The 19,403-nt window shown below is 46.5% G+C and overlaps 1 protein-coding gene across 2 annotated transcripts in view; it reads left to right on the plus strand.

The window, feature by feature from the left end:
* Window positions 1-19,403, plus strand: part of LOC126519694 (protein O-mannosyl-transferase TMTC1-like) — a 110,238-nt gene that overhangs the window by 51,457 nt on the left and 39,378 nt on the right. For both annotated transcript variants that reach the window (XM_050169054.3, XM_055065340.2), the window contains exons 3-5: window positions 539-612; window positions 5,239-5,448; window positions 5,865-5,943. In XM_050169054.3, the coding sequence (XP_050025011.3) occupies window positions 539-612; window positions 5,239-5,448; window positions 5,865-5,943 (363 nt within the window). The remainder of the gene's footprint in view (window positions 1-538; window positions 613-5,238; window positions 5,449-5,864; window positions 5,944-19,403) is intronic.

The raw sequence follows: 19,403 nt of genomic DNA on the forward strand, positions 1-19,403 counted from the left end.
AGTACAACCGAATTGTGCTATGGGGCCTTGTGAAGGGTCCTTAAAACATAATGATAAAATGCGTTGGTACAAACCAGCTTTTTTCTTGAAAAAAGAAATCCATTCTTACTGGTTGTGTCAACAATAGGATGGATAGATGGTCCAGTTGATATTTCATTATTATAAAACTCAGAGCGCAAAAAAGTCACTCGATGGAGAAAAAAAAAACACACCACACGAGTGCGTGCGATGTTGTGCTGCATTTCTGCGTCCAGTGTCTTTTTCGCGCTCTAAGATTTCTAATAATTGTATCAACAATTTGCGCTTCATCTTAATGTGCTCTACGCGGTGCCACTCAGTGAATTTCCACTGAGATGTATTTTTATTTAAAGCAAAGCTGTCTCGTGCAACGAAATTTCTTTTTCTTTCTTATTTGTGAATATAGCGTCTTCTTTAAGCACCCTCTGCGTCAAGAAGCGCATGTTTTATACTTTTATATTTCAATTTGGTATTGTGGTGACCTGACCACCGATCATTTCGTTCCGTCATTATGGCGCAGGTGTCCAGTATAGTGGGCCGAGCCGAAGTGCTGTGCTGTTTCTTCTTTCTGCTGTCGTTCCTCTGCTACCACTGGTGAGTCCACGTGTAAGCAGGCAGCGTCCGTGCGCCTTCGCATTATAACATGGCACATTTCACACGCTACATTGCGATGCGGTTAGTCTGAACCATTGTACTGCCAGTGTATGCTTGTTTAGCATACCGCACGCGTTTCTAGAGCCTGCCCATTCCTTGACTGTCGAGCGCTATTCTAGTTTACGATGCAGGTTATGTTGTAAGATTCCTAAATAAATGTTGCCGGCTTACATTATGTAGAGATCACCTGCAGCATTAGCTCGAGATCACGTCGCCACGCAACCATGTTTTGATTTAGGCGAAATGCAAAAACGCTTCTGCACTTGGATTTAGATGCACAGTAAAGCAACCCCGGTGGCAAAACTCATCAGGACTGCCTCACTATGGTGTGCCTCCTAATTATATCTTGAGCTTGGCATGTGAAAACCTCGAACTAAATTTTAATTACGCAGAGATCAGTGCTTACAATCTGGAAGGCTCGGCAGCACAATACTCAAAATGAAACTCAGGGCAATGACGAGCAGAACGACCAATAAAATACTTTAGGTGTCTCACTTAAAGTCCTTCTCGCAGATAAACAAGTTTCACTTTACAAATTTATTTTTTACTTGTAGGCACATGTACACAAGAACATCCTATTTAGTTTCTTGTGCTCATCACTATATACGAAAATACAGGCACCACCAGACCCATTTTATCACCTCAGTAACAAGGGCAATCCTGTTGCCGGAGCTTCTGCATAGCAGGACTAGAACATAACCCTGCAAGTGTAGGCCACGTTTTGTTTTCTCAAAACCATGTTTCCTGAATGTATCAGCTTCAGATCTTTACCCAGCTCTGTAGGCGCAATGAACTGCTGGGACAGAAGAACGTGATTGAATCAGATATACGCATAGACATTGCCACAGGTAACAAGCAACTGCACAGAACCATGCTGATTCCGCTAACTGCTTCCTTCAAAATCCAGGAAAGATTTAGTTAAACGCTAATCTCTACCAGTTTCTTACGGTCTGCAAATAATAAAATATTTCCCTTTAAGCTGAGAGCCCAGATAAAGCAAAATATAAAGGCTAAAGTGGAGCGCTAAAGTGTCTTTATTTATTTGTTGTTATATGTGGCACCCCTGACCTGCCCGAAAGCAGGGTAACATGGCATATGTGATGCTGAGCTTGGGAACGATAGTGCTGAACTCCACGTTGTGTCCTGCGTAGCCATCACTAAAGAATTGACGCCGTCAACTATTTTATAAAAGCAGTAGATATCTGCAACTGCGGAATAAAAAAGTCAAACGCAAGCAAGGCTGCATCTATCTTGCAAGTACTTTTATACTAGCACACTGATTATCTGCTGCTGCTGCTCGTGTTTTCAAGCAACGAATGTATTTCCGCGGTCACAGACTTGAGTCCCGTTCGAAGATAAATTGTATGAAATAATACAAGGCCGCACTGGCTAGAGACAACGCAAATGCTACCTAACACGCGTTCGTGCTGTCTGCATGCCTCACCTATTTTGCATAATGAGCTACGTAACAGTCCCATTGTTGAATATATTAAAGAACTTGCGGATGACAGAAAGCATTCTTCATACTTCTGTGTAATTAGGACAAGAAAAATGTAGTAACAAAATGTAGTGGGCTGTAATTACAAGCGTGCTCGTATGCGCATGTAATCGCTTACATGCTACCATGACCGCAATAAGGCCGGGGGAATATAACTAACTTCGCCATCTCTATTACAATATAAAGGTCTGATCAAACTTGTAGTTGGCAGTTTATTTTACGTTGTTCATTCTCTTCGTTGATCAGAATAAAGCGCACAAATTTGCGCGTCTTTCATGTTCTTTATAATGCAGTCGTCATTCGCAGAACTTCTGCCACTATAGAAAATTGTACGCCTCATTTGCTTTTTCCCACAATAACCAATTTTAATCGTTTATATTACTGCACAGAAAAGCTCAGATTTCCAAGGTTATTCGTTGCCGGTCGCTTTCGCGATTTCATTGAAAATGGTTTTAAACGTTAGCGAGCAGTGGGGGTACTGCTTAAAAGATGAAGAAGTTAAAAAAGAAACGTGGTAGTCGTTCAAGTGAAGGGACGTGCAAATGAAACCCCTGTGCTCTTAACTGCGCTTGGTGATTCGACACCTACTTTTGTCCGTGTCACGTTTCGTGCTGCACCAAAAGTGTTTAATGAAATCCCAGCGTTCAGACAACCCAAAAACTCAAACTATAGAAAAATATGCGAAACGGTCGTTTTTTGGCAAATGTTTGCTTCGCACGCGGTCGTCGACCGTTTTGTGAAATTCAAACGTCCCTCACGGCAGCAAAAATCTTTTTCAGCTCAAAATATTTTGGGAAAATACGGTTCAAGTAATCCTCATATACGTGCGATTCTTCTGTAATATTTTCAGAGAGATGAATATTGCTCGAGCGCCATGGTTGGGACAGCTGGCGCGGAATGAAAAAGGGCCTAAAATGAGAGAAAAACAAACAATTATCGAAAGAAACGGAAGGCGATGTTGAAATACATCGAAAGGCCCTTCTTCAATTGCTTTCTTAACGACGCGCTTTTTTTACTCTTGTGTGTTGCTCACCGGGCATCGTTTAGCATCAGCCAGCCTGCTAACAGCGCGCAACGTTTACAAGTCCTACAATGTTACTGATGTAAGCACGAGTTTAATTAAAAAGGATATTCCGAAAGCATAAAGCGCTTTAGCACCAGCGCGCCTTAGAAATCCTGCTAATTGGTTCTCGGGAAATGCCGCATTACCATGCATTAGCGCGTGCTTTCTGCATCAACTAGGCTGACTTTGTGCAAACGTTCAGCAGGAAAATGCAGCGCTTGTTAGGCTGCGTACTTTGCGCGAGTAGAACCCATGATGGACGCCTTAATTGCGGAAAACAAGGAAGCTTAGGATTTCGAAAGAGCAAAGTGCACTCTCTTTTAGGAAGAACGCGCGTTAATAAAGTTTTGAAAGACTAGCGTATGAGCTGCTCTGTTTTGCGCTTTCTGAAAAAATAAAAGAGAGCGAGAGAGACGTAAGCTGCTTACGGACAAAGTCTAGTACGCTTAACAGTATTCGCTTTGTGCTGGCACACCGCTAAGAAGCATGGCGATATAATGCGCTGAAATCAAAGTTTAGCTTAGCGTCATGTCTCTTCGTTAGACATGCAGCGTGTTTCTCATTTATAATATACATTATCCCGCAGGCTGCTATTCAAGCAGAAACCAGAAGCTAACGATTTTGCATTGAGATGGGGCTTTTTTGAGAACCCAAGGCAGACGCGAAAGCTATTGAACCCAAGCGACTAAAACATCTTTTTTATAAAGACAGCATGATAATAAAAAAGAGGAGAAGAACAAATCAGAACTATATTGCTGAAAAACGCAGAGGCGTCCGTTTACATCAAGTTTCTCAGGATTCCCTGTCCTATACTTTATTTTTCTTCATGTCCGGTCACTGCTGACAAACGTTGTTGGAGTTTGTTCGCGATCTTTTGGTTTTGGTGCGCATTTACGAGAGTCGCAAATGATAAACTCAACGGATAATAAATCAAAACGGACGACACTGCTAGTCACGTCACGAAGCGTTGAAGCCAGCATTACTTTTTCTGAGAGCGACTAGATTGCATTGTTCCGTCTTCTACTCTGTCATTTTAGTATTGCGCGCACGTCCACATCATTCACTACATCCACATCATATTTATGTACCTCGTCTTTCCCTGTTCCAAGATAACAGGCAAAACGAATCCTATTTTCTTCACTTCTTAATCTTTTACGCCTTCGCTTCTCTGTGATAGCTTTCGGCAATTGTGTTCAAATAGGTACGGAACAACTATACCATTCCACGGTTAAGGGAATGAGCTACACCTGTTGTATACCATTCAAAATTTATTCCTTTTTCTTCTGCGCATGACCGACATCTTCCATCAAACTAACTTCCGAGGCCTTCATCCCGTGAGTACTTTCGTAGTTCTCATTCACGCGCATTCCTTAGTATGCGTTGGCAATGAGTCCTTCAAAACTGACCTCAGTATATCTAGCTTCGTGTTTAAACCAGACTCACGTCGTCTCTTCTTCACTACCCGCCGTGACTGTGGTGTCGGGCTGCTAAGCACGAGGTCGCGGGATCGAATCCTGGCCGCGGCGGCCGCATTTCGATGGGGGCGAAATGCGACAACAGTCATGTACTTAGATTTAGTTGCACGTTAAAGAAGCCCAGATGGTCCAAATTATTCCGGAGCCTTCCACTACAGCGTGCCTCGTAATCATACCGTGGTTTTGGCACGTAAAACTATAATTTCTTTTGCTTCCTAAGTACGAGCATGACGAACGGTAAAAGAAATGTGGAGGCACCGATGCGGTTCCTGGCGTTTGAAAGTGCTGGGTTTACGAGTACTACAGTTGCCACTGGCCAAAAGCAAATTCGGAATGAGCACCTCAATCTGAAACTGCCACGCTGTACTTTCTATAGGCCTGTTCGACATGATCTTATAACGCTTTTGAAAGTGATGCTTGGGGTTATATTAAATTGGGAATTATAAGGTTGCATCGTCACACAAAGGAAGAAATCGCAGCACTGAAGTGAAGTCATAGAAGTGCATTGTATTTCTTTCGCACTGACACAGCTGCCAAGTTTACAGTGACTGCAGAGGAGGTCGTGGAAGGTTGAGCTGGCTTGCAGCCTGCGGTCTACTCTCTGTATGTGCACTCCTCTCGAAGGAGCAGGGCATCACCGTACTACCGCTGTGCATGGCCCTGAGGATACGCGCATTGGTCGCTGATTCCACGCGTCCAGAACGACAGACGCAGTGCCTAGAGGCTCATCGACGACGGTGGTAAGTTGTTGCGGCGTCATTTTGGAAACGAGCTCGCCTTGTCGCATTCCGTCAGTACGCACTACAGGTCGATAAGGTGTTGACACAATGCGACCTGTTCGCACGTTGCGCATAGGTGGAACACAGTTGCACACATGTTTCACGTAGTGACGGGTGTCGAGATAGAAGCATGGTCCTTGATCGTCGGCTTCCTCTTCGGTCGAGCTTCTTGTCGCTGATAGAGTGTGTAAACCTGTAACTGTTAGTATCCTTCCACATAAGTTTTACTTCATAAGCGTAACATCGTAATACTATTCCGCGGAGGTTCCATATGAGCTGAACATGTGCACTCCGCATAATAATGTCGAATTCATATGCGTCTTACATTCGAAAACACGGATTTGACTGCCCTAAAAGAAATATGCTCTAACTTTCAGGCCAATCTACAGACACTGCATGCGACAAATTGCCTACCGATGCTTCTCCGATCGTGACCTTGCTGCTCTCGCAACATTGGTAAGTGGTGTTTTATTTCAAATTTAGCTATGTTGAACAGTACACTTAAAATGGAGGCTTGATGGATAGCCTTGCTAAAATTGGTTGATAGCCTTGCAATCGTATAAGTCAGGACGTCATTGGACGCCCGTTGAAGAATCCCAGTTGGCCACAATTGCTTAGGAGTCCCGCACTACGGTGTGCCTGATCATCAGTTTGAGAATGTGGCACATTAAAGCCGAAAACTTAATTTACAATGTAAAAAAGCGCGCGCGACCACGTTCTACCTAAGTACAACGCGCCCGCTCCATCCCCTCCCCCGGTGGCATCTTAACAATTTCTAGTAGGTAAAGCGGGGCTGGGCGTTTCTCGTGGCGCTCGACATATCTGCGCAGGCGCTAGTGTGAGTGGGGGTGAGAGAGAAAATCTGGAGGCCTTAGCTCCTTGAATATGTGACTCTGCCTAGGCACTACGGAGGAGGTTTCTTAGCGCGTGTTGCATGCGTTTGTCCGCTAGATATGCCGGCATTGCGGAGTACGGTCGAATTTGTTTACGCTCCGCCGCTGGCTGCCCGCGCGCGGTGAGGCAGTGGGCATGGACGACACATTTGGTGATCGCTGTGTCTGATGAGGCAAGGTTCTGACGGGTGTTGTATAAGTCGCGGCTTGTTTTTGTCCTCGCGACAATAGAATGGATTTTTTACAAGCACTGCTCCAGGAGGGCACATGTAACTGGCAAACGGAAGCCTCAGGAGAGCACCTGAGATTATAATAAAGCAGGTGGCGCAGAATCTCAAGGGCACCGAAGGGGTTGCGGGGGGATCAAAGCTGGAAGCAGAACGGCCCGTGGGCTGGGGCAGTGGAGGTCGAAGCGTGCACGCGCAGGCCTCTGCGAGCCCCAACCCACGGACCAGTCCACGTTCTAGCTTTGGTGTCCCCGTTACCGCTCTGGTGTCCTGGAGGTGCCGCTAATGATGCGTAATAATGACCCGTTGTTTCAATTAGTAAAAAAACACGATTGAATAAATATAATTACGTGCAGCCGCCAGCTTGTGACGCTACGTTTCGCACTACCGTGCCCCGCGACTTCTGCCGGCACGCCTATAGGGCCAAACGGATACAACGCGCGCTAAGAAACTCCTCCGTAGTGCCTAGGCAGAGCTATATATTCAAGGACCAAAAGTCCCCACATTTCCTCTCTCGTACCCACTCTTACCAGCGCATGCGCGCAAACGTCCGGCGCCTGCGCAAGTGCCACGCGCCGCTGTACCTACTAGCAATTGTAAATACGCCCCCGGTGTCATGGTGCAATGCGCGCGACGGAATGCGGCGCGCTTCCTCCCCTTGAGCACGTGGGATTGAGTCACCATCGTCGCACGCTTTCGCTCGCGCACACAGCGTACATCGCGCGAGGACGATGTTACCACGAGACGAACTCACTATGTATGCATCGCAAAGAAAGCCAATAGCAACTGACAGAGGAGGTCAACCCAGCGAGCATCTGACAACCTTCCTCCTCCGCGACGCTTCACTTGGTTTATCCATGTCCACTTCGCTCAACCTTACCTACAAATTACTCTGGGTGGCGGCACTTTGCCGCGCGCTGAGCGCGCTCCTTCGTACTATCACCGGCGCGCAATTCTCTTCCCCTCCAGGCGCTTTCCTCGTTCGCTTGCTTCGCGGCCTCAGGCAAACACCGCCCATTTATTTATTTATTTTATTTATATATTTAATAATACTGTCAGCCCATGAAGGGCCATTACAGGAGTGGAAAATACAAACACATACAAGGATACAGTATGACAACAAAAGAAAGTAAATGAAAAACTGCAGACATTTCAGCAGGGACGCGAATCAGTTTAGATTCCATGCACCTTACAAACTTCCCCCCAAAAAATAAGAAACAATATGAACAGATACACCTCTGGCAAAGTTATGATTACATATTAGTTAGCGGCAAAAAGAATAACGTGTACACATTGCGAAAATTCCTCAACGCATGAGGCCGATATGACAGAGTCGGGGAGCGCATTCCATTCCGTAATACCTCTCGGGACAAAGCTGTACTTAAAACAGTCATTTCTGACCTGAGGGGGTGTGATGTACTGGCTATGACGATGTCTCGATATTTCATTTGTCGAGATTTTGAAGAAGTTGTGTTTGTCGACAAGCAAGTGACCATTAATGATAAGGTAAATTAGTTTCAGTCGCTCATACCTGGTACGTAAGTCTAGCGGAGGTAGGTCGGCAAGCTTACAAAGTTCAGTGGGGGATTGGCAGTAGCGATACTTGTTAAATATGAACCTTGATGCTAACCTCTGGATTCTGTCGATCTTTTGTTGGTTGGATTTAGTGTAGGGATCCCATACAGCTTTAGCATACTCCAAGATAGGACGTATTAAGGATTTATAGGCTAAAATTTTGACCTCAGGTGTCGACGCACTTATATTCCGTCTTAGGCTCCAGAGCGCTTTGCTGGCCTTACCACATACAGCATCAATGTGTTGATTCCATCTCAGGTCAGAAGTGAACGTTACTCCAAGATACTTATGTTTATCGACTCTGCTAATAGTGATACTATTTATATTGTAAGGGTAATGCAAAATTTTTTTCTTTCTCGTTATGGACATAACAACAGACTTAGCTGCATTTAGTTCCATCTGCCAGTTGTCACACCATTTTTTAATTATTTGCAGACTAGACTGTAAATTGGCCTGATCATTACTATCTCGAATTTTGTTATACATCACACAATCATCAGCAAACAGTCTGACAGGGACACTAATATTACTGGGCAAGTCATTTATAAAGATCAGAAATAAAAGAGGACCTAGGACACTTCCTTGCGGAACTCCGGACACAACACGGGAAGGGCGTGATGTGGACCCCCCGAAATCAACGTATTGTTCTCTAGAAGAAAGGTAAGATGAAAACCACTGAGTGATTGCGGGGCTCAGAAATACAGAATTAATTTTTATGATTAACTTCGGATGGGACACTTTGTCGAATGCTTTCGCAAAGTCGAGGAAGATTATGTCTGTTTGACCACGGGAGTTTAACGTTTCAGAGAGGTCATGTACAATTTCAATGAGTTGGGTGGTTGTTGAGAGCTGTTTTCGGAAACCATGCTGTCCAGGAAAAAACAGGTTGTATTTGTCCAAGTAAGAAACTAATTGTTTATTAACAATGTGCTCGAGGAGCTTAGAACACGCGCTTGTAATAGAAATTGGTCTGTAATTTGCCACTTCCGCTGTACTGCCACTTTTGTGTATAGGTGTGATTTTTGCGCGTTTCCATGCTACCGGGAAACAACCACTATCAACAGAGGACTGAAAAATTTTAGTTAGGTATTTAGAGTTCCATTCTGCATATCTACGTAAAAATTCATTTGGAATGCCGTCAGGACCAGGGCTCTTCTTAACATCAATATTCAGCAGAAGATTAAAGACGCCTTGTTCATTGATTTCAATGTCTGCAATGGGTGGTCTAGCAGCTGTGTAGGCTACATGAGGTGTATGACCATTATCTTTAGTGAAAACGGATGCAAAGTAAGCATTAAAATTATCAGCTTGCATTGCAGCAGTACTGCAGGATTCTGAGGATAACGGTTTTGTGGATGGGTTGACATACCGCCAGAACTTCTGCGGCGCCTCTTTAAGGAACTTCGTAAGTGTCAAATTATAAAATTTGTCTTTAGATTCTTTTATAAGGCATTTCAGGTCATGGCTCATGTGTTGAATTGAGATCTTCTTATCGGGGGTTGGATTCCTCGAACAGTCCCCACGTTTTCGCCTTAATCTTCTCTTTAGATGTATAACTTCCCTTGTAATCCAAGGATTTTTCCTTTTAATTCTTTTATAGCACTTTGGTATGTAGTTTTTAATACAATCCATGACCGTTGCAAAGTAATAGTCCCATAAATCATCTGTACTAGTATTTGACTCAAAGAGATGAACAAAATGGTCGAAAGAACGCTCTAAAAAGTCTAACACACCAACATCATTGGCAGAGGAAAACTTCAAAAATGTTTTATGAAGAGCACATGGGTATGGTACAGGTCCTAAGCTTAGAAATGCTTGCACCATTTTATGGTCCGAAAGACCATCCTCCGTTTTACATATTTCTAGATATGGTATTAAAGAATTTGACAGAAAAATTAAATCAAGTATTGATGACTTAGTCTCACAGATTCTTGTATAATCTGTCACTACCTGGGTTAGACCTAAACAGAAAGCTAGCTCCAAAAGCTGGTCACAACTTGAAACCTCAGTCTGTCCCGGTGAAAGTGTCGGCCAATCAATGCCGGCTAAGTTAAAATAGCTGAATAGAAGAATAGCTGGCCAGTTACGCTTGTGCGTAAAAGAAAGAAGCATTGCCTAATGTATCTCAAATACTTTTCACTGCAATTTCATCTGGCCTCGCGGGCCAGAATGAAAAGTTCACGCGTGCAAACATTCTGTGTGGACTAAGCCTTCCTTGGCCGTCGTTTGTTTACCTCCGCGATGTGGAACGGCAGTGCCTGGCTGTCTGCCAGGCACTGCCGTTCAAGCCCACTGCGTCTTTGGCAGGCCCGATTCTTGCATTGTATTATACTCAAGTCATTATTAAAGTATTATTATTATTATTTTATTGTTACAAGCACGGGGAAAGGGGTTTATTTAGGCGTGCGAGAGCAGGAACGGCAGGCTAGGAACAACAGGAAAGGCCGCTGCAGAGTCTTCGTTCTTCTCTTCTCCCTTCATGATCCCCGCGTCCCTTTTACGCGCTTGGACGTAACATATACCTCTCCTCGCAGACAAAGCCCACTGGGCGAGTCAACTAGCTTGTCGTGGCGTGCATGATTTAAACCGTGCTACATGCGCGACTTGTGTCCTAGCAGAATGCCTACCAGTGTTCGTGAGGCGCGCGAGAGTATAGTTCACTTCTCTGACTTTGTCGATGACAATATACGGTCCATCGTTGTTTGCCAGAAGCTTTTGGCACAAACCGCGCTTCCTTGTGGGAGTCCAAAGCCAAACGAGATCACCAGGGTGATATGTAAGAGGCCGATGTCGTGCGTCGTAGCGGGCTTTGGAGTTTTCTTGTGATGCTAAAATCCGCAGACGCGCAAGTCTCCGAGCCTCCGAGGCATAGCGTATCGGCGACCGTAGGATTGTCGTGGTGGTAAAAAGGGAGGACAGTGTCGAGCGTATACCGGGGCGGCCGAGCATATAGAAGGAAGAAGGGGCTGTAGCCGGTTGTCTTGTGCTTGGCGGTGTTATAGGCGTAAGTAATAAACGGTAGAACTTCATCCCAATTCTTGTGATCGGACGCAACATACATGGAAAGCATATTGGTGATTGTTCGATTAGTGCGCTCAGTGAGGCCGTTCGTTTGCGGATGATACGGCGTCGAGTGCCTAAGGTGCGAGTAACATAAACGCACAAGCTCTTCCACGATATCCGCCGTAAATTGACGTCCCCGGTCGCTTATGATAACACCAGGCGGTCCATGTCGCAGAACAATAGCGTGAAGTAAGAAGAGCGACACTTCGGTGGCAGGGGCTGATGGTATAGCCGCCGTCACGCAATAGCGTGTGAAATAGTCGGTGCAGACAATTATCCAGCGGTTTCCCTTAGATGACTTTGGAAAAGGGCCTAACAGATCAATTCCAACTTGCCGAAAGGGTGAGCTTGGAGGCGGCACAGGTTTAAGGAGACCAGATGGGGCACTGGTTGGACGTTTCCGACGTTGGCACTGTATGCAGCTGGCGACATACAACTCAACCGAATGTCGCATCCGGGGCCAGTAAAAGCGTTCTTGAATGCGATAAAGGGTGCGCACAGTGCCTAAGGGACCGGAGGTAGGGTCATCGTGCATAGCCTGCAGGATTGCTGGCCGGAGACACTGCGGTACCACTAAAAGGAAGCGCGCACCCGTGCTTCAGTAGTTCCTTTTGTACAGGAGCCCGTCCCGTAGACAGTAGCTGCTTGTTGCACTTGAATCGGCGGAAGTGAAGAGTGGCTCCAATTTGGTGTCTGTCCGTTGTTCTGCTTTGAACGCACCGATATCAGGAAAAGCGGATGTCACAGAAGCGACGAGATGATCAAAATCGTCTGCGTCGCAGTCCGTCGTGGTATGCGGCATACGAGAAAGGCAGTATGCGTCAGCATGTTTTCGGCCACTCTTGTAGGAAACAGTGAAGTTATATTCCTGCAACTTAAAAGCCCAGCGTGCAAGGCGACCACAAGGGTCACGAAGGTTGACGAGCCAGCACAGGGAATGGTGGTCTGTGACGACTAGGAATGGGCGTCGGTACAAGTACGAGCGAAATCGTTGAACTGCAAAGATTACAGCGAGGCATTCTTGCTCTGTCAGCGTGTAATTTCGTTCAGGTTTGCTCAATGCGCGGCTTGCATAAGCAATCACGTGCTGACGGTCGTCATAACGTTGGAACAAGACGGCACCCAGACCGACGCCACTAGCATCTGTGTGGATCTCTGTCGGCGCAGTAGGATTGAAGTGGCGAAGAATAGGTCGGGAGGTAAGTAGGAACTTCAACTGACGAAATGCAGAATCGCACTCGGGTGTCCACTCAAACCGTGCGTCATTATGTAGCAGACTTGTCAGAGGATAAGCGACGTCAGCAAAATCAGGAATAAATCGGCGAAGGTAAGAGCAAAGACCCAGAAAACTACGAAGTTGCTTCACTGACTGCGGTGCACTGAATGCCTCAACAGCTGTCGTCTTTAGGGGATCAGGCCGGATACCGTCTTTGTCAACAAGATGACCCAGCACAAGAGTTTGACGGTCACCAAATTTACACTTCTTGGAGTTCAGAACCAGGCCAGCGTTTTTGATGCAGTCGAGGACAATATCCAGGCACGTATTGTGCTCATTGAATGTGCGCCCGAATATAACAACGTCGTCAAGCTAGCACATACAGATGTTCCATTTTAACCCACGCAGAATGGTGTCCATGAACCTTTCAAAGGTTGCTGGAGCGTTGCACAACCCAAATGGCATCACATTGAATTCGAATAATCCATCCGGGGTTATGAAGGCTGTTTTCTCCTTGTCTGCCGGGTGTATTGAGATTTGCCAATATCCTGAGCGCAGGTCCATTGAAGAAAAATAAGAGGCCGAATGAAGGCAATCAATTGCATCATTAATCCGGGGCAGCGGGTAGACATCCTTCTTAGTCACGGCGTTTAATCTTCGATAATCGACGCAAAATCTCCAGTTGCCATCTTTCTTTCTGACGAGTATGACTGGAGCTGCCCAAGGACCCGAGGACTCTTGTATTATCCCATTTTTCATCATGTCACTCACTTGTTCTCCGATAATCTTCCGCTCCTTAGGTGACACGCGATAACGCTTTTGCCTGATCGGGCGCGCAGATCCCGTATCGATAGTATGGCGCGTTCGTGACTCGGGAATCGAGAACGCTTTGTCCGGCTGCGCTAAGTCAAAAACTGACATATGCTTAGAAAGCGTATCCACCAAGGTATGGCGCTCCCTTGTGCTGAGCGACTTGTTTATCATAGACATAAGCTTTTTGTCTGAGACGTGGCGAAGGTCAGCAGGTTCACACGGCGGGTCTGTTGGTACGGCTACGGACGAAGACTTGTATTCTGTAAAGTAGGCGAGTTTCGAGCCGTCTGGAAGCAGGACGGGTTCTGCCGAGCAGTTGTCTGTCCACAAGCCAGCACGCCCGTTGCCGATGGATACCAGACAATGAGGGACAAAAACGTTCTTCTTCACGCAGTTTAGATGCATTGGCTCTACGGAAGCATCGAAACTGTCTGGAACTTCACCGCGACATACAACCGGCACGCACACAGAGGTGGACGCAGGCACAACAGTATCTGCAGACACACAAAGTTCACCTTGACTGCAAGTGTCCTCTAAGAGCCCTGACGAAACATGGCCATCGACGCAAACTTCCCCCGTGCGACAATCAACGGTCGCACCACACTGCCGCAAGAAGTCGATGCCCAAAATCACTTCGTGCGTCGATAGGGGAATAACTACAAACTCCGTCGCGAAAACTCCACCAGCCAAGGATACTTCAGCAGTGCACACACAAACAGGGCGCAACGACTCGCCGCTCACTCCACAAAACGTTGCAGCCTGGTCCCACGGAAATACAACTTTGCGCCCCAACTGACATTTAAAACCGAGACTCATTACGGATACAGTTGCCCCGGTATCCACTAAAGCCATTGTAGGAACACCATCAACAAGTACATGCACTTTGTTCTTAATCATAGCAACTGCAGGGGGCATTTCTGTCGATAGCACGTGTAGAGCGACCTCACCCCCTTCGGCCGCGCTAGCTGGTTTTCCGATTGTGAAGGCGAGGAGGAGCGGCGCACTGGCGATGGCGATTGACGTAAGCGCGGTGCACGAGAAGATGGCGGTGGCGTCAAACTCCTGTCAGATGCCGGCGAGCGGATCCGAAAGCTTCTCTGCCAATAAACGTTGCCGGGAGGGACGCCAGCTAAGCAAGAGGTGGTGTACGGCTGTTGAGTTGTCCTCATAGGAGGTGTGGTCCTTGTTGCAGAGCCCGATCGACCATTCCACGTTGTTGGGCGACGATTGCAAAACCTCGCTATGTGGCCCGCGACACCGCATTGGAAACACACCGGTAAATGCCGCAAATTTCGATGTTCTTCCACGTAGTCACGCATGTTGCTGTCGACTGCATATCCAGCAGGTGGGTCACATTCATCATGGCTAAGCACCGGCCGCCGGGAGGCGTGCGTGCGGCGAGGGCGTTGGTCGTAGTCATGACCTTGATAGCTTATGGTCCCTCTCGTTTGTGGGGTAGACCTATACTCGACGGTCACTGAGTGAACCGCGGGCTGCCATGCGGTCGAAGCGGCCGTGTTTCTCATCTCGTGTGGTGTACGCACCAGTGATGCCGGTTGTGCAACGGTACATCTCTTCCCGATGGAGCAACTCTTCCCGAAAAATCTTCCGTATTGTTGATGGAAGGTCAACACACGAGCTCGGGTCTACACTTGCCACCGTTGTGACATTAGCGAGGGGACCAAACTTCGGTATTATCCGTCGCATCTTCAGCGACTCAAAAGTCCTGCAGTGGCGAATGACGTCAGACACGGAATCCAAGCTTTCCTCGCCGATCAAAAAATTGTAGATGTCTTCGGCTATTCCATTCAACAAATGTCCAACTTTGTCATCTTCAGACATTTAAGAGTTGACTATCTTACACAGTTTCAGCACTTCTTCGATATGAGTCGTACAGGTCTCGCCGGGAATCTGAGCTCTTTGCGAAAGCGTCTCTTCAGCGCGTTTCTTTTTTGCGCTAGAGTCTCCAAAACACGCTCTGAGCTCCTCGACGAAAAGCTCCCACGAAGTGAGCGCGTCTTCGTGATTCTCATACCAGACGAGCGCTGTGTCGGTAAGAGAAAATACAACATTGGACAACTGTGCGGTCGAGTTCCAACCGTTAAACCGGCTCACCCTTCGGTAGTTCGTGAGCCAGTCGTCGACATCTTCTCCGGCTTTTCCTCCGAAAGTGAGTGGCACCCGGTAGTATTGCCACGGAACACCAGGTGCTGGCCTTGAAGCCGCGTCAGATCCTTCGGGAGTCTGGCAGGCGTATTCAGGCATGTCAGGTGAGGGTGGCGGAAGTCCGGCAAGTCGACGGCTTCGGCGAAGTTGTTGCAGCGTAGGCTCCGTGGTTACGAGGTGTAGCCCGCACCTCCACCAATTTGTTACAAGCACGGGGAAAATGGGTTTATTTAGGCGTGCGAGAGCAGGAACCGCAGGCTATGAACAACAGGAATGGCCGCTGCACAGTCTTCGTTCTTCTCTTCTTCTCGCTTCATGATCCCCGCGTCCCTTTTACGCACCTGGACGTAACGATATACATGACAGATAACGCAGCTACCGCAGCCTATCCTTCACTGGTAAACGAGAATGTACGTGGCCAACTCTAATATACCTTGACCTCCGTCTCGCTCGTACAGCGGCGTCGACATTAGGCTCCCTGCAGGCACTTTTTTTTTATGACGAAGTGTTGTCGCGTCTGTCGTGGAGACCGCGCTGTGACTCCACAGTAAGGAAGGTCGGAATGCGGTCCCCGTGCTTCCTGCTTTGAGCCTCAAGTAGATGGAGCGTGATGTCGCGCTCATTACTGTGCTGGCGTTGTGCTGTGCGAAATTGGCATGGAAGCAGAGCCTTACGATGAGGGTGGAAATACATATCTGTGTGTTCGCACGAGGAGTGCGTTCACTCGCCGCGAGAAGGCGGCCGGAGTCATGTATACGGTGTCCACTACGTTGATGGCTGTGCGAATAAGGCGCGTGCTAGAGATTCTCCTGGTGGCAGTACAATGATGATTTCGCTTTCGGACAGCTGAAGCAATTTCGCACTGTTTGTTTCACTGCGAAAGGTAGCAATCTTCTGCACCGTAATAAGTTGCTCTCAGTCTGTTTTTTTAGTCTTATATTTCATGCGCATCTACTTCTCTCTTCCTATCTTTATCTTCACATTCCTCCCGCTCGTTCAACTCTATTTAGTCCTTACGCCGGCACTAATGTCCTAGGCACGAACAAAATTTTTAAATTAAACTCTGGAGTTTTACGCGCCGAAACCACGATCTCATTATGGGTCACACGATAATGCGGGGAGACTCCGGATTAATTCCAACCACCTGGGCTTATTTAGAAGAGTTGACTGTTGGGCTACTTGGTCGTCCATATTTGAAGTAGTAACAAGCGCTTGTCCTTGTCCGTCTTTGTTGTTTCCGTGTTTGTATTCGCGCTAAGTTACTACTTCAAATATGGGGTTTTTAACATGGACCACATGCACGGTACATGAGGGCCAACCCAACTGCGACCGTCGCGATTAGCACTTGTTCCTACGGCCACGTGCTTAGAGCAGCGGAACTCGACAGCAACTGAGCAAACACGGCGAATTGGGGCTGGAACACAGTAGTTACGGCTGACCTAGCTTGTTTTTGTTTTTTTCATATAATCCATCTATATCTCTGTCTTTATCTTCCAAGCACCACGTATGAAAATTGACGCGGCAGGTGCACTTTAAATTGTTTTCGTAATTAGACTGAGGGAGGTGCGAAGAAATTATTTTGGATACATAGAGGAGGCAATCAACAACTTTAGATTAACATAATAGAAAGATTCTGGGATAATTAGCGTAACAGGTGTACTCCTTGTGAAGTTTCTGCTGGAAGTGTCATGGCCAGTCGCTTTTCTGTAAGGCTTAAAGTGCACTTTCTCAAAACATGCTATCTGCCAAGCTAACACCAACACGGAAAGAATATTTTGCATTAAGAGATCCCGATTGTAAATTTGCGTAAGCGTGCTGCGAACAGGACAAGTAGCCCAAACAGGTGTAACATTATGTCCTGTTCGTACAGCGCTTTTCCAAGTTTGTTATGAGGTATGAGGTATAGGGAGGGCGGTAAAAAATCCCAGATACTGAACATTACACATCAGCCCCCATGTGTTCAGCTAACCTCCGAAGACAGGTTTCTTTTAATTCAAATTTGCCCATTTCTCTACATTTCCTTCAATTTATGTCAGATACGGCTGTTCAGTTTGTCAATATGACTTCTGTAAAGATAAAATATTAGTAATGCTATCAGACTGCTAAATTTAGAGTTTACGTTTATTCCTAAGTGATTTCAACATATAGAAATGAAGAAGTCAGAAAAATTATTTGGAGCGCAAGTTGGATTGCCAACAACACAGCCTGCTTGAAGCTATATTCACAGAAGACGTCAGCTCACTTACACATTTCTCTACATTGAAAAGAATTTTGGATAACTTTGTGCCAAGATTATCGCATAACCGTATTCGAAGTATAAGGAAGATTGGCGCCGGACCAGTCTGACAGAAAGTAGCAGTGTCAAAATAATGTGTGACTTAGCGACATGGACGTAAAATACACGAGATAAATTTTTAGTGCATGCCGTGTGCCGATGCGGCGCCATCAAGCATAGCGTGATGGCGTCATTTGAAGCGAAATTTGAAGGGAAGCACGCCATTCCTCCATGCCAACGCACCGCCAAACACGTGAACACAGGGGCTACATAATGGGACACTGTCCAAGGTTGCTGGGCCTACGGACGGTTCTGGGTAAATTTGCTTGCAGTCGGCTTGCGAAGTGCCACGACCAGCTTGTCGTGCTTAGCGCTAGCAACACGCGCGCGCTCGTGCCGAGATTTGCTTGTGTTGCGGCACACCTTTGCGGCGCCGGTTACAAGAAAATAGTTTTGTTCAAAGCAAACATAAGTGGGCAGCACAGCTAGAAGTATAAAACGGCAATAGCGCAGTAGTGTTTCTCGGGACGTCTACAACGTGCGGTTTGTTTGGCGAGATGCGTTCACTGCAGTGCGGGACGATCATAACTGATAATTCGCCTACTAATGTGAAAGTAAGCTGCGGTGACGTTCCAGGTAAGGTTCCACGTAAAGGTCACCACGGCGCTGCAGGGGTGTTTGTTCACATTTCTGAGCTTTTTTCTTCATCCTCCAAGTAATAGTACGAATTTTCCGTCAAATAAGACACATTTCACTTCAATCACTAGATCTAAGAAAATTTTCCTCCGATTGACAGCATTGTCATGCCCCCTCCCTCGTCCGCACCTGCCTACCGCATGCTTCATGTGAGGTTCGCGATATTTACACGCGAAAACCGCGAATTTTGTCGTCACATGGCACGCTGTGAACCGTAGTGAACCCCGTATGGGCTGTCTATACGTGCATTTGTCGCAGTAACTTTTTTCATATTGGGTTCCTTTAGCATCCCCTGTCACTTGTCGTAATCGCCCTATACACGAGGATGTGCCTGCTAATTCGTTGAACTTTTTCTATGCACCTGATTCCAATTTACTGCACATGCTTCTGTTTGACGTTTGTGCGGAGACATTTTTATACAAAGTCACCACAACACGCATGAATGCGTAAAACTGTTAACTGATTTGTCGCGAGCACTCGTAAGCGCAGTTAATGATTAGGCAGATAAGAAATACTGTTCGCTGTATTCAACCGAGCGATCGAACATATAGAAGAAAAGTCCTAATAGACAACAACCTTAGAAATAGAAAACTACTAGTTCTAATAAAAGATAATATTACGAGAATGCGTTTTCGGGTGGGATAAAAGAAGTGATCCGTTAGTGTTGTGGTGAACTTGCTCCATTTGTTTCTTGGCTCCTCGGAACATTTTCGTCACTAACAAGAGCATATACATATTTCATACATGCGAAAAAGGAGAAAAAAAAAAGAGCAGCGGGCGGCTCACAAGCATACCCAACATCAGCGTAATTTCTTCAATATAACACGCAATGTTGGGAGCGTCTACATGGTGTGCACACTACTTCGCTTATCTAGGAAGCCAGAGAGAGAGAGAGAATAAACTTTATGCAGAAGAGCACGCGAGTCAAGCGGGCGTGAGTTCCGCTCTGCAGTGGGTGGCCCCCTCAGTCCAGAAGTCCAGCGACCTTAGCT

This window comes from Dermacentor andersoni, chromosome 10, assembly GCF_023375885.2.
Source record: "Dermacentor andersoni chromosome 10, qqDerAnde1_hic_scaffold, whole genome shotgun sequence".
Lineage (NCBI taxonomy): Eukaryota > Metazoa > Arthropoda > Arachnida > Ixodida > Ixodidae > Dermacentor > Dermacentor andersoni.